General features: G+C 38.6%; 1 protein-coding gene across 1 annotated transcript in view; it reads left to right on the top strand.

Moving 5' to 3' along the window:
* THSD7B (thrombospondin type 1 domain containing 7B) overlaps positions 1–12429 on the top strand; it is a 699268-nt gene that overhangs the window by 246647 nt on the left and 440192 nt on the right. Inside the window, exon 6 of the mRNA XM_040645418.1 lies at positions 205–402. Coding sequence (XP_040501352.1) covers positions 205–402 — 198 coding nt within the window. The remainder of the gene's footprint in view (positions 1–204; positions 403–12429) is intronic.

The following is a 12429-nucleotide window of genomic DNA, read 5'->3' as shown; positions in this document are numbered from 1 at the left end:
CTCTCCGAGGTCGTTAAGTCTTGGAGGCCAGATTTTCTGCTCTAGCTCCCTTCCATTTCCTATAAAAGAAAACACATTAAAATAATACACCTTTTAGAACTATAGAGAGTGAAATAGAAGTTTCATCTCTTTTCTAGCTGCTGCTGCTTTTCTTCTATTGCATAAAGATGGAATCCTGTGAAACTTTTGTTTTTTTCTCTTCAGGGTTTAGACTGAGACGGCGCCATGTCCTCATGGAATCCACGGGGCCTGCAGGACACTGTCCTCATTTGGTGGAGTCCGTTCCTTGCGAGGATCCGATGTGTTACCGATGGCTGGCGTCTGAAGGGATCTGTATCCCTGATCATGGAAAATGTGGCCTGGGGCATCGCATCCTGAAGGCCGTCTGCCAGAATGACCGAGGTATGAGGCAAAGGAACATGTTGTTAAGTGATATCTGCCCTATGACATCACAGTTCTCTAACAGATCATTCTCCCAAGCGAGAGAAACACTGCTTTCCTGTCTTTGAATACTTACATTTAAGTCAGATGCCACATGGCTGCAAGGTAAGCCGCCTTGACTTACTCTAAGGCCACACACTCTGAAAGAAAGCTATGTGATTATGCCTGAATGCAATACAGTGAACCTACAGCTTTCTCTGCAGTTTTCAATTTATCAAGACAGAGCATACAGAATTCCTCTGGGTAGTCTTCAACTTATCAATACCAAACAAGTTTTATTTGCCTTTTTTAAGGTCGATATGTAACATGCTTTTATATATTATTAACAAATACTATACCTTGTAAAGCTTTCGGGGCTGCAATTCTCTCCAAGTTAAAGAAAAAAAAATACTAAATCTTTTCATTTATATAACATTCGACCAGAATCAGTTCTACATACAATACTGACATTTCTAAGGAACCATTTTTACATAAAAATTGTCAAGATTTACAAAACTATTAAAGGTGGTGTCTTTTCTTCATTGCCAAGCTTCTAGTACAATGGGTTTTTGAAATGAAGGGTGATTTAGAAAATATGTAAGTCACATGGAAATGAGAAAAGTGACATTTTTAAACCTTTATCTTACAGTTTAGAAAAAAAATAATCAGTCTCTTGGAAGAATATTGAGTGTGTCTGTTAATCCCATTTATAATGCCCTTGGTGTGTGGAGTGAAATGTTTTGACTTATGAAGTAATCCATGGAACACAAAGAAATTACAAAGTGGATTCAGAGTGGCTATTTGCTTCCACTTTGGACTGACCATTCAGCAGTGGTTTCCTTTTTTCCTTCCTTCCTGTCTCCCCCACAACCCGCTTTCTCTCTTTCCCTTTTTCACTCCCTCCTTGCCTTTTCCTCCCTCACTTTCTTCCTTCCTTTCTTTCCTTCCTTCCTCTTCTTTATTTCTTCCTTCTTTTTATCTGTTCTTTCTTTCTTTTTCACCACTGCCATAATTGGACAGATATACACATTGTCAAGCAATATAATCAGTTATCTCATGAAAGGTATTTGTTTAATTAAATAGAGGTCAACGCACATTGTATTAGGTACATCCTTTTTGACTGAGTGGTTACAACTAATAGTGGCTTCTAATATTACTAAATAATTTTTAAATTGTGGTAATATATGTACAATTTATTAACAGAAGCAAATAAGATCACTTTTGTGTTGCTTTTCTTTGAATTCAGGAAAAGTAGTATAGAGGTTTGAACCTGGAGTTTCAAGTCAGCTAGGTTGGAATTTCAAGTCTGCTACTCACCTGCTCGATAACCTCAGGAAAATTAATTAACTTGTGGAGGCATCCTTTCCCTCGGCTTTAAAATGGGGGTAATAAAACCTACCTCTCACTCTCAGATTGTGAGAGTTAAATTGGTTATATGAAAGTGATTAGTGAAGTGTCTGGCACATAACCATTCAAAATAAGCTCTAAGCTTATTTTACTTATAATGCACATTTATTACTGTTCTCTGCCCCCAGGGAATTGTGCAAAGAGCATTCTTACATAATATGAAAATAATAATGAGTATTAGAATAACCGTACTACTTCTTTCTCCCAACCTCCCGCTGTGGAAACAAGATGATTAGTTTGGTTGAGTCCCCATGACAAATGACTGTCAGGCTTTGTCATCTCACAGCAGGTATTAGAGGCTTGTCATGATATATTATGTCTGTCGGGCTGAGGAGTTCTTCACAATTTGTTCTGTGCCTTCTGTACTATTGCAGAGTGTTACATTGTGATCTGTAATTAGAAATAAATATTCTTCCCATTTCTGGCACAGAGCTGCTAAAAAACTCTTGGAACTTTCTGAGCAATAAGAGCGATGGGAGCATCTTTGGTTACATTTGGTGTCTTGCCCTCAATTGCTGAAATCGCTTCTAGAAAGGTGAAATGGGTGTGTTGTGACTCAAAAAAAAAAAAAAAAAAAAAGAAAAGAAAAAGGAATGGTGGTGTTGTTATTCATAACAAGCCGCCTTCCCCCACAACTGGGTTTATGTCAATGAGGTGATTTGTGGAAAGCACCTAAGAATGCGAGCTGGTTGCCAGAGAAACCAACCAAATGGAGAGTTGGTTGGAACTTTCAGTCCCACCCCGATTTCCAGGAGGGCAGAAGGGGGGGGGAGATTGAATCCAACACCAATGACCAATGATTTAATCAATCGTACATATGTAAAGAAGCCTCCATAAAAACCCAAAAGAATTGGGGGCCCAGAGAGCATCCATGGAGATTTGGAGAGTGTGGTGGGTAGAAACACTGTGCCCTTTCCCCACACCTCACCCTATGCATCTCTTCCATCTGGCTGTTCTGAGTTGTATCCTTTCACAATAAACTGGTCATCTAGTAAGTCAAACAGGTTTCCTGAATTCTATGAGCCACTCTGGCAAATTAATCAAACCCAGGGAGGGGGTCGTGGGAACCTCTGATTTATAGCCTATTGGTCTGAAGTGCAGGTAACCATTTTTAATGGTTTAACCTGGACTTGCGATTGGCATCCTGAGTTGGAGAGGGTTGTTGGCACCTCTGATTTGTAGCTGGTTGGTTAGAAGCATAGCTTCCCTTGGCTTGCAGTTGGCCTCTGAAGTAGAGGGCAGTCTGGTAGGACTGAGCCTTTTACCTGTGTAATCGGGTGCTACTTCTAGGTAGTGTGAGAATTGAGATGAATATTAGGACACCCAGCTGGTGTTGGAGAGTTCTGTGGTGTGGTATGGGGAAACTGCCCCTCCTCCCCCCACACACACTTCCTCAGCCACTGAAAATGGATGTAGACTCCTTTTTTCAGAGGTATCAATTTTACCATTGCAGCGCACTTCTAGAATTTTTGTTTTGTTTTATTTTTTGTTTTGTTTATTCCTGTGAAAGGACTAATTTTCAACATCGACCTACACTCTCAGTTTCTGTGGGGAGGAATAGAAATTACTACTGGTTCATAACAGTTCCATGAAATCTTTGTGATTTTTACATACCTGAATAGCTCCCTAATCAATTGTAGGGTATCAGCCATGGTCATGCTTACAAGAACATGCTGGCCTCCTGGTAGCTGAAGCAGTCTTTTGTCTAGTGAGAAATTGAAAATGTAGTATGGTTGCACATTTTGTAATTCAGCTTCTGTGAAATTCTGGATGATTTATGATAGAAGTTTTACAGAGAAGTGCTCCTCTTTGACTCTCCACATATTATCGTCTTTCCATACTTATGGGAATTGACAGAACTGTTGACACTCATTTAAATGCTTAGAGAGGAAGAAAAAGTTTGAGATATATTTAATAAATCAGCTGTGAATTTTTTTCTTATAACATTAGACAGTTTTCTTTTCATCACCCTGAATTTATTAATTGTTTCATATGCCCTTTATTTCAGAATTTATTTAGAGTTAAGTGGATAAGATCAAAGAAAAATCTTCATTTTGGTTGAAAAAAAAACAAAACAAAAACTCGTATAAAATCTAATCAGGCCAGAGGCCTGCTAATTTGCAAGGGTAACTTACATATATATAACATTCAGCATCCTTGCAAAATATCTATATCCCATTCAGATTGTGGAGCCAAGAGATTTCCACATAGCCATGATCAGGATTCTGTAGGACTCTTGACAGTGTCTTGTTGGGCATTTGTGCCTCTAGGAAGACATATTTCTCCTTCCCAGAAGTTTAAGTCATTAGCTTAAAATGATTTAAAATTTGAAAATACACAATCTCTGTCACACTGAAGCCAGTAAGTAAGTGGAAATAGCGATTTGAGATACGCAAACCTTGTGGGTTGGTTTAGGCATGTAGTCAAAGATCCAAATAGTCATTTATTAATTTCTACAGCTGTCTCTGTGGGAGGTATGTTTTGACCTATTCTCTACTTTGATTTATTAGTGATACTATCCAGTCTTATGAAAGTTCCTGTTTCTCGCCTGGCCTGTGATTGTAGCAAACAATGGGTTAGTAATACTCATTTTTAGGAAGAAAATTGTATAAAAGATCACATGAATGAGTATTCTGATTTGGAATCTGATTTCTAACACTTTGAGTGGTCAGTGAGCTTTGATTTCTTTCCTCTGCACACATCTTATCATTAGTCTAGGTCAATAGAAGTCTACTGAGTATAGAATATATGTAGGATTTTCTTGTCTCATTGACAAGCAGGTTTCCTCCATGTCAAAGAGGACATTTGAAAACAAATGGAGTATGATGCCAACTGCATACCCAACCTGTTTCTCCTTTAGATTATCAAGTGAATTCACTATGTTTTAAACTTTGTTTCTCAAACATGTAACTAGTTCATTGTTGTCAGGTTTCATTGGCAGTTGATGAAAGTTTACCACTATGTAACATCTTTCCAGAGCAGGTTGGGAAAATCCTCATAATGCCAGGGCAGTGAACAGCATTCCTAGTGGGTGGGAAGTGACTCCTGTTTATCATCTTCCATGTGTCCATAATGCAAAGTGGTCAGATGACACCACAGGGCCATTGAATAAACACCAGGCTGCTTATTGGGGCAGTCAGACTGTGAGTACTCACCACCTGCTTTGCTCCATAATTTGCTGACTGGGTTATCTTGAGAAAAAAAAAAAAGGATCTGTATATTTTAGCAAACATCTTTATTCAGAGGTAATGCAGTGTGCATTCTGTACTTGGAAAAAGCGAATACCCATGTTGGTATAATGCAGGGTAGAATGCATCGAGAAGAATAAAGCTCACGTGTTGACAGGTGTGTGGAGTTAGCGTTCCCAGTGTTACTGGAATACCCCCTTGCATACACGGATACGTATTTTTCAGTTGCGTTAGATTTTCTCCATGCAAATACTTTCCTTAAGTATTATATATATTTGCACAGAAGGCTTGAGGAAGGATTTCCCATCATTAGGGTTACTTTGCTTTTCATTTCAGAGGCGTTTTTCTGTGAGTTTTTGCCTTGCATCATTAACCTTGAACAATCCAAAAATGTGATATTTAATCTTGGATAAAATGGTATGTGCTTGTAAGCATGTGCTTGTAAGTACTCATAGGAGGACTTTAATTGGTAGAAAGCATGCTAGAGTAATCATTTAACTGAGGTAGATTAAAATTTTTTGAATGTTTTAAAAGCTATGATTGGAGTGGAAGTTTTGTTTTATTTATTTTTTTTATCTTTAAATTTCAAGAAATGACCTTTAGGTCACTTTGAGAAGGTCAAACGCCATTCAGATAAGTTATTTATTGGAATACTTTGTGACTTGCCAGAATTCTAAATAGAAGCCTTTTCATGTTTTAAGTCGTAGTTTCTAAACCCTTGGATCATGCTCTCATTTTGGTCAACAAGTGCTGCTTTACTTCTCTTCTTTATTTCTTCTTTTTCTTACAAGGATTTCTAACTGCTATCTTAGCCCAATATTTATTTTCTTATATTTTAGGAAGAACAAGGAATAAATTATTGGTGAGGTATTTCTTTGCCACACAAGTATAGTCTGTGATCAATCAATCTCTTATAGAGACTCTACAAATTAGAGCCACCCCAGAGAATACAGAGCCTCAAAATAAATTTCAAATAAAAATTTGCTTAAAGTTTTGAGCAATGTCACCTTGAGGGATGTAAGTATGTAGTTTATTAAGATGTGCATTTTGGAAGGGATGGTAGAAATTTGGATTTTTTTTTTTAAGTTACAAAAGGTAACTATGATTTTACTTTCTTCTTATACCAATAATTTTTTGTTTCTATTTTAAGAAGAAACACACACACACACACACACACACACACACACCTTTGCATAAGGTTTGGAAATTTTAAAACTGTATTGGCAGGAGTTCAGAGGGATCAAAGGAAAGGGGGATAAATATAGACATGCATTTTATATTAGCAGTGCGAATCCAGAGACAGGCTTTTTGAAATAGTCAGACATAGCATGCACTGTTGTTTCCTGCTCAGATCTGCTGGGCCATTTACCATTTCTGTGCATATTAGCCCCCAAATTCCAGCTGACACCACCTGGCTCTCTTTGCCTGAGGAATTTCACTGCCAACATATGCAGTCAGAAGTGCCAGGGAATTAACAATCCCAGGGAACAGCCTTCAACCAATGATTGAGAGTTGTGTAAATACCAGCTCCCTGGCCCCTCGGATGGGGTAACCTGGAGATGCCTGTTCTGTGTTGTTTCTTAGAGCTCCCCATGAGGGAAAGCCCCACCTGCTCATCCTGGTGACTGATTTGATCACAGGCCCTCTTGCGAGACTCTCTCAGCCTCCTTCCCTTTCTGTCTCATCCCCCCATTCTTGCACTGGTACTCTGGCATTACTCCCCAATAAATACTTGCCCAAGAATCTTTGTCCCAGGGTTTGGTTTTGGTATGACTCAAACTGAGACAAGGATGCGTGTGAAGGTATTTCATGGATCCATTCCTATAGAAGAAACAGCATCCAATTCTAGTCATGCCATATTGATGATGATATTTAAAGAGACAGCTTCCAAGGAAGAAATGGTGCTGCCTCTCATGAGAGCTGATTCAATACTTTGAACAAACCTCACTATTTTTTTAAAGATTTTATTTTAGAGAGAGAGAGGGAGAGGAGGAGCAGAGGGAGAGGGACAAGTAGATTCCATGCTGAGCGTGGAGCCTAACTCAGGGCTTGATCTGATCCCACCAGCCTGAAATCATGACCTGAGCTGAAACCAAGAGTAGAAAGCTTAACCAACTTAGCCCCCCAGGCGCCCCTGAACAACCCTCACTATTTACAATTATTTGGTAATATCTGATGGGCTTCAATATAATGCTTCTGTCCTCCCATGGGAAAGCGTAAAAAACATGATTGAATCCCATTTCTTTCCCAGTTAGGCAATGCTGGTAACTGATACCATCCTCCTGAGTCTTGTTTTCCAACAATTGAGTTATTTTATGACTCTTGGGGGAGGGCTAGCTAGTTTTTATTTTGTAGGGGATTCCAGAATGTATTGGAATATTTCTGAATAAGAACAAGAAAAAAAAAACAAACCAGACTTCTTTTGAATGCTAAAGGACTTATTTGTGTGGGAAAATCGGGTCTGAAGTGTTTGGGGAACATGTTGCTCCGTATCCTTTGTTGTAGACCAGTCATCACAAAGCTACAGTGTTAAAATCGCCCGTGGGATTATAAAAACACTAGTCATCAGAGAAATGCAAATCAACCGCAGTGCATTATCACCTTACACCTGTCAGCATGGCTAGTCGCAAAAAGACAAGAAATAACAAGTGCTGGTGAGGATTCGGAGGAAAGAAAACCCTTGTGCACTGCTGGTGAGAATGTAAATTGGTGTAGCCACTGTGGAAAACAGTATGGAGATCCCTCAAAAAATTAAAAAATAGAAATATGATAGGATTCTATTTCTATTCCTACTGCTGGGTATTCATCCAAAGGAAAAAAAACACATTAATTTGAAAAGACATATGCATCCCTATGTTTATGGCTGCATTATTTACAATATTTACAAGTGTCCGTCAATAGATGAATGGATAAAGAAGATTGGTATATCTATGCAATAGATTATTACTCAGCCGTAAAGAAGAATGAGATCTTGCCATTTGCAATAGCATGGATGAGCTTATTATGTTAAGCAAAATAAGTCAGACAGAGAAAGACAAATATCGTATGATTTTACTCGTGTGGAATTAAAAAAATGAAACAAACAGAAACAGACCTATAAATACTGAGAACAAACTGATGGTTGCCAGAGGGAAAGAGGTGGGAGGATGGCAAAATGGGTGAAGGGGAGTGGGAAGTACAGGCTTCCAGTTATGGGATGAATAAGTCATGGGGAGGAAAGATACAGCATTGGGAATATAGTCAATGGTATTTTAATGGTGTTATATGATGACCAATGGTAGCTACGCTTGTGATGAGCATAGCATAACCAATAGACTTATCAAATCACTATGTTGTACACCTGAAACTAATGTTACATTGTGTGTCAGCTGTGCTTCAGTTAAACACACACACACACACACACACACACACACACAAATAGAATGGCCTCCACTCCAGAGTTTCTGATTCGGTAGGTCTAGAATAAGGCTCAAGGATTTGTATTTCTAACAAGTTCCCAGGTGATGCTGATGGTGCTGGTGTAGGGACCACACTCTGAGACACTGTTCTAGGGGGTCTGTGGGCAGCCTCACAATGTTAGTGTATAACAGAAGTAGGCTACAGCAGTGACAGACATGTCTTATACTTAGAATCAACAATAGTATTGATTCTAATCTGTTGTTTCTTGTTTCCTGCTGGGGAAGTTATTCTTGAAATCTATGAAATATATTACTGTCTTTCCAGAAGCAAGCAGTGAGTAAATATTCTTTTATTTCTTTATTGTTACCTAGATGGATTACTAAAAGATCAAATAGTGGAAAGCAATAGTGTACTCTTGCAGAAACAGAAGACACGTAATATGTGAGATGAGTTATTTAGGTTTAGAGGAGAGAATTTTCATTTTCAGCAACCTATCTTTTTCAGACCACCAACTGGTAGCAGTTTGGTGTCAACGTCCTTACTGAGGGAAGTGTGGTGATGACAAATACGTTGTATTAAATTTTGAAATGAACCTGACTTTGCAGTTGAAAGTGCCAATAAGATCAGGCTGCTGTTCACGCTACAGGAATCAGACTGCAAAGGAGATTAAATTTGAGAGTTCCCGCAGCCAAGTTCCGCATTCCCTTTCATTTAGAAGTCTTGCAGTGAAATTAAAGGTGAAATTTTAATAATGCTTGGCAATGAGGGAATCCAAAAGAGAAAAATAGGGACTCGTTCTAATCAGAGTTTCCTCATCTATGTTTGACGGGGAGGTGGGAAGTAGATGTAAATGGTGAATCAATTTAAATGCTAAAGAGAGAGGAACTGCAATGCAGTTTAAGTATATTTACTGTACATTGTCAATAAACAGGGATTATATTTTGAATTACTTCCTCTTTCCACCTTGTTACATACCTAGACATTGCAAGGTAGCTTTTGTCTTTTTTCTCTGTTACCAAGATTCCTAAGGTTATGACTATATTAACATCACTACCCCATTAATCGTAGTCTGATTTTTCCCCATTTTATTATTTGGAAATATCTTAAAGGAAATTGGTTCCTGAGTGTGCCTGTGTGTCTCATAGAAAGGCTGTCTTCTTTTTCTATCTCTTCTGAAATTCTCACCAGGCTGTCTACTTTCTGTTCCCAGTCCGTATGATTCAAAAAGCAAAACAAACCATAGATTGTACTGAAACTTCAAAATATAGTTCATATGATTAAATGGTCAACCTGACCTTCCAGGGGGAATTAATGGGAGATTGTCACCCTCACCATTGCTTTCAACTTTCTGGGAATGCTCTGAGTTTCCCATTCCATTGTGCATTCCACTAGTGTTACTACCAGGGATTAGTTAGCATTAGTCACAGGGATATAAGTTTGTTTTCTCAATCTGAAATGCATTTTAAAGTGGCATGTGGCTATTTCATGTGGCCTTTGGCTGGTAACTCCTGACATAACATCTCCCCACTTTTCACTCTTATGTAGATATAGGAAAAGTAAGGAATACAGATGAAAACACATTTCTCATCTGATGGAGTAATTTTCACTGATAGGATAGCCAATATGACTAGACTAGGAACGCGATCGGAGGCTTACCTGTGCTGTACCCGTTTGAGAACTTTCAGGAAAATATAATGAAATAAATCTCTCCCAAAAAGGCCTATCCATCCCACCCAAAATCAATTAGAAGAAAGTTATATTTAGGCTAGAAGAAAATTCTACTCAAACTTTATAGTTAAGAATTTTTTGAGCTTCTAAATTAAAATAATTTGCACATGTACTGTGTCTAAGTGATTAATGAATTAAAGTTAACAATTCATAGTGTATAACCCTTTCTGTTGTGCTGTTCAGTCCATATTTACGGAGTTGAGTGTCTCCATGCCCAAAGAACTTGATCATTTTCTATGGAGAGATATCTAAGAAGTAGAAATCAAATTTTTTTTAGAGAAATAATGTATTTTATTTCAAAGAAACACAAACTAAAGGAAAAAAAAGTGTTGAATGTTAATTTACAGACATCTTAAGACCATGATACTTCTCTTACTCCAGAGGTAGATTTCAGTCCACAAACATCTAGGAAATCCATAGCTCACACCAAGTGCTACTTGTACCTCTTTTACTTCTGCGGTAATTTACCTCCAGTCATGTTGTCCCCCTGCCTGAGATGCTCCCCCTCTTCTTCCTTTGGCTAATCTCACTCATCCTTTGAAAACTTGGATTAGTGTCCTTTAAGAAACCATCCCTCCGCTACCCCCACCTCAGTCAAGTTACTTGAGACTACACTCTCAAGTAAACGTTACAGTTAACACCCACCTCAGATTATTTGTCACAATCAGTCATGGTAATTCTATTTCCTCGATAGATGATTGGTTCAGAAATATGCCAGGTTGAATCCATCTGAACCAATGAGATGTGAGAAAAGGGACATGAAAAAGGAAGGGTGTTGTTTCAGTTGCTGCCATGAGCCATCCCAAGATCTACAGATTCTGTGACTTCTGGATGAAAGCATTGCTGTGTGCAGTAGGGCAGAGAAATGAAGACATGCTGGGTCCTGGAAGACGTGGTTGAGCACTGGCTGTTACATAAGACCATAGATTTCCTCACTGTAAAGCCAGTTTTTTTCAGAGTTTATATGAGCTGCTGCAGAAGTCATTCTAATTGATGGAGTGTTTGTCTTCTACGTTCTCATAACACTTTGTGGTTCAGTTATAAATGTCTTTACCACTTTATATTGAGATTATCTGCTCACTTGTCTTTTTTTCCCATTTGACCCTTAGTTTTTCAAGGGCAGTGACCTTGACTCATTCATAGTTTTCTTCTTGACATGATGCTAGAGTGTCTGGGATATTAGGATGTACTTAATAAATATTTATAGAACTTAAGAGAGTCATTTCAGTTGATATACACAATAGCGCAATTGGGCTGTATTATTATTATTCCAATTTTATTGATGAGGGCGTTGTAGCCCAGAGATGTTGATAGTCCCAAGTCACTCAACTAGTAAGTTCTAATACTAGAATTTTGAATTTCAGACCTAGGGCTCCAAACTGGTGCTTGTTCTACTTTATCTGTGTCAGCAAATGCATAGCACACGTACCAGCAACATTGGCATTGCCACGTCTCAGTCTCCTGCGATAGCTTTCGTTTGTTGTTGTTTTTTTTTTTCTTTTTGTTAAGTGAGACTCAGTCTGAGATTCACTCTCACTGCTGCACGCAAGGCAACCACTGCCAACCCACTGATGTATGTCCACAAGATGAAACCCATTTCTAACTGCACATTAAGCATCTTGCCTCTCTTTTCTTTGAGCTGAGCCAACAGCAAGAGAGAGATCGTCAGGTACAATGAAAACATATAGCCCATACATGTTTCCTTCTGGCACAACAAAATGTATCTGAGCCAGATATATAGTACTTATCTGGTTTTCCCTGGCAACTTTAGTTCTAATCTTGATCGTATTCAGACAGCTAAGCAGCACAGAATTTATTCATCAGACTGGATTGGGAGTGGAGAGAGAGGCAGATTCTCTGAAAAAGAAGATGTGTGAAATCACAAAGGAGAAGGTGGGAAATAGCTCCTGAGGGACATCTAGCTTTTCATTCCTTCAGAGTAGAGGTATTCCTACAGGGAGGCTGTAACAAAACTGCTAATAACACCATATTGTGAAGTCGAAGGAATTTTTGAAGTTGAAGGCATAAAAAGCAAGCAACATTCCATACACCGAAGTGGTCCTTAATATTACATCAGAGTTTATCAAAATAAACTGAAAAAGTGATTCATTGAGAGGAGGACATGATTTTCCTGGGACATATTGCTCTGGAAGACAAACAGGTCAAAATTATAAGATGACACATTCTGGCTTAACATGTGAGTACATGTTCCATTTTAGCTGCCTTAGCCATGGTGACTAGAGTAATGAGCTCACTGTCACTGGAGGCGTTTACACAGAGGCTGAAA

The sequence above is a fragment of the Ursus maritimus genome, unplaced genomic scaffold (assembly GCF_017311325.1).
Source record: "Ursus maritimus isolate PB19 unplaced genomic scaffold, ASM1731132v1 scaffold_1, whole genome shotgun sequence".
Lineage (NCBI taxonomy): Eukaryota > Metazoa > Chordata > Mammalia > Carnivora > Ursidae > Ursus > Ursus maritimus.
Note: the sequence above shows the minus strand (reverse complement) of the source record. Positions and strands in the feature narration are given on the sequence as shown.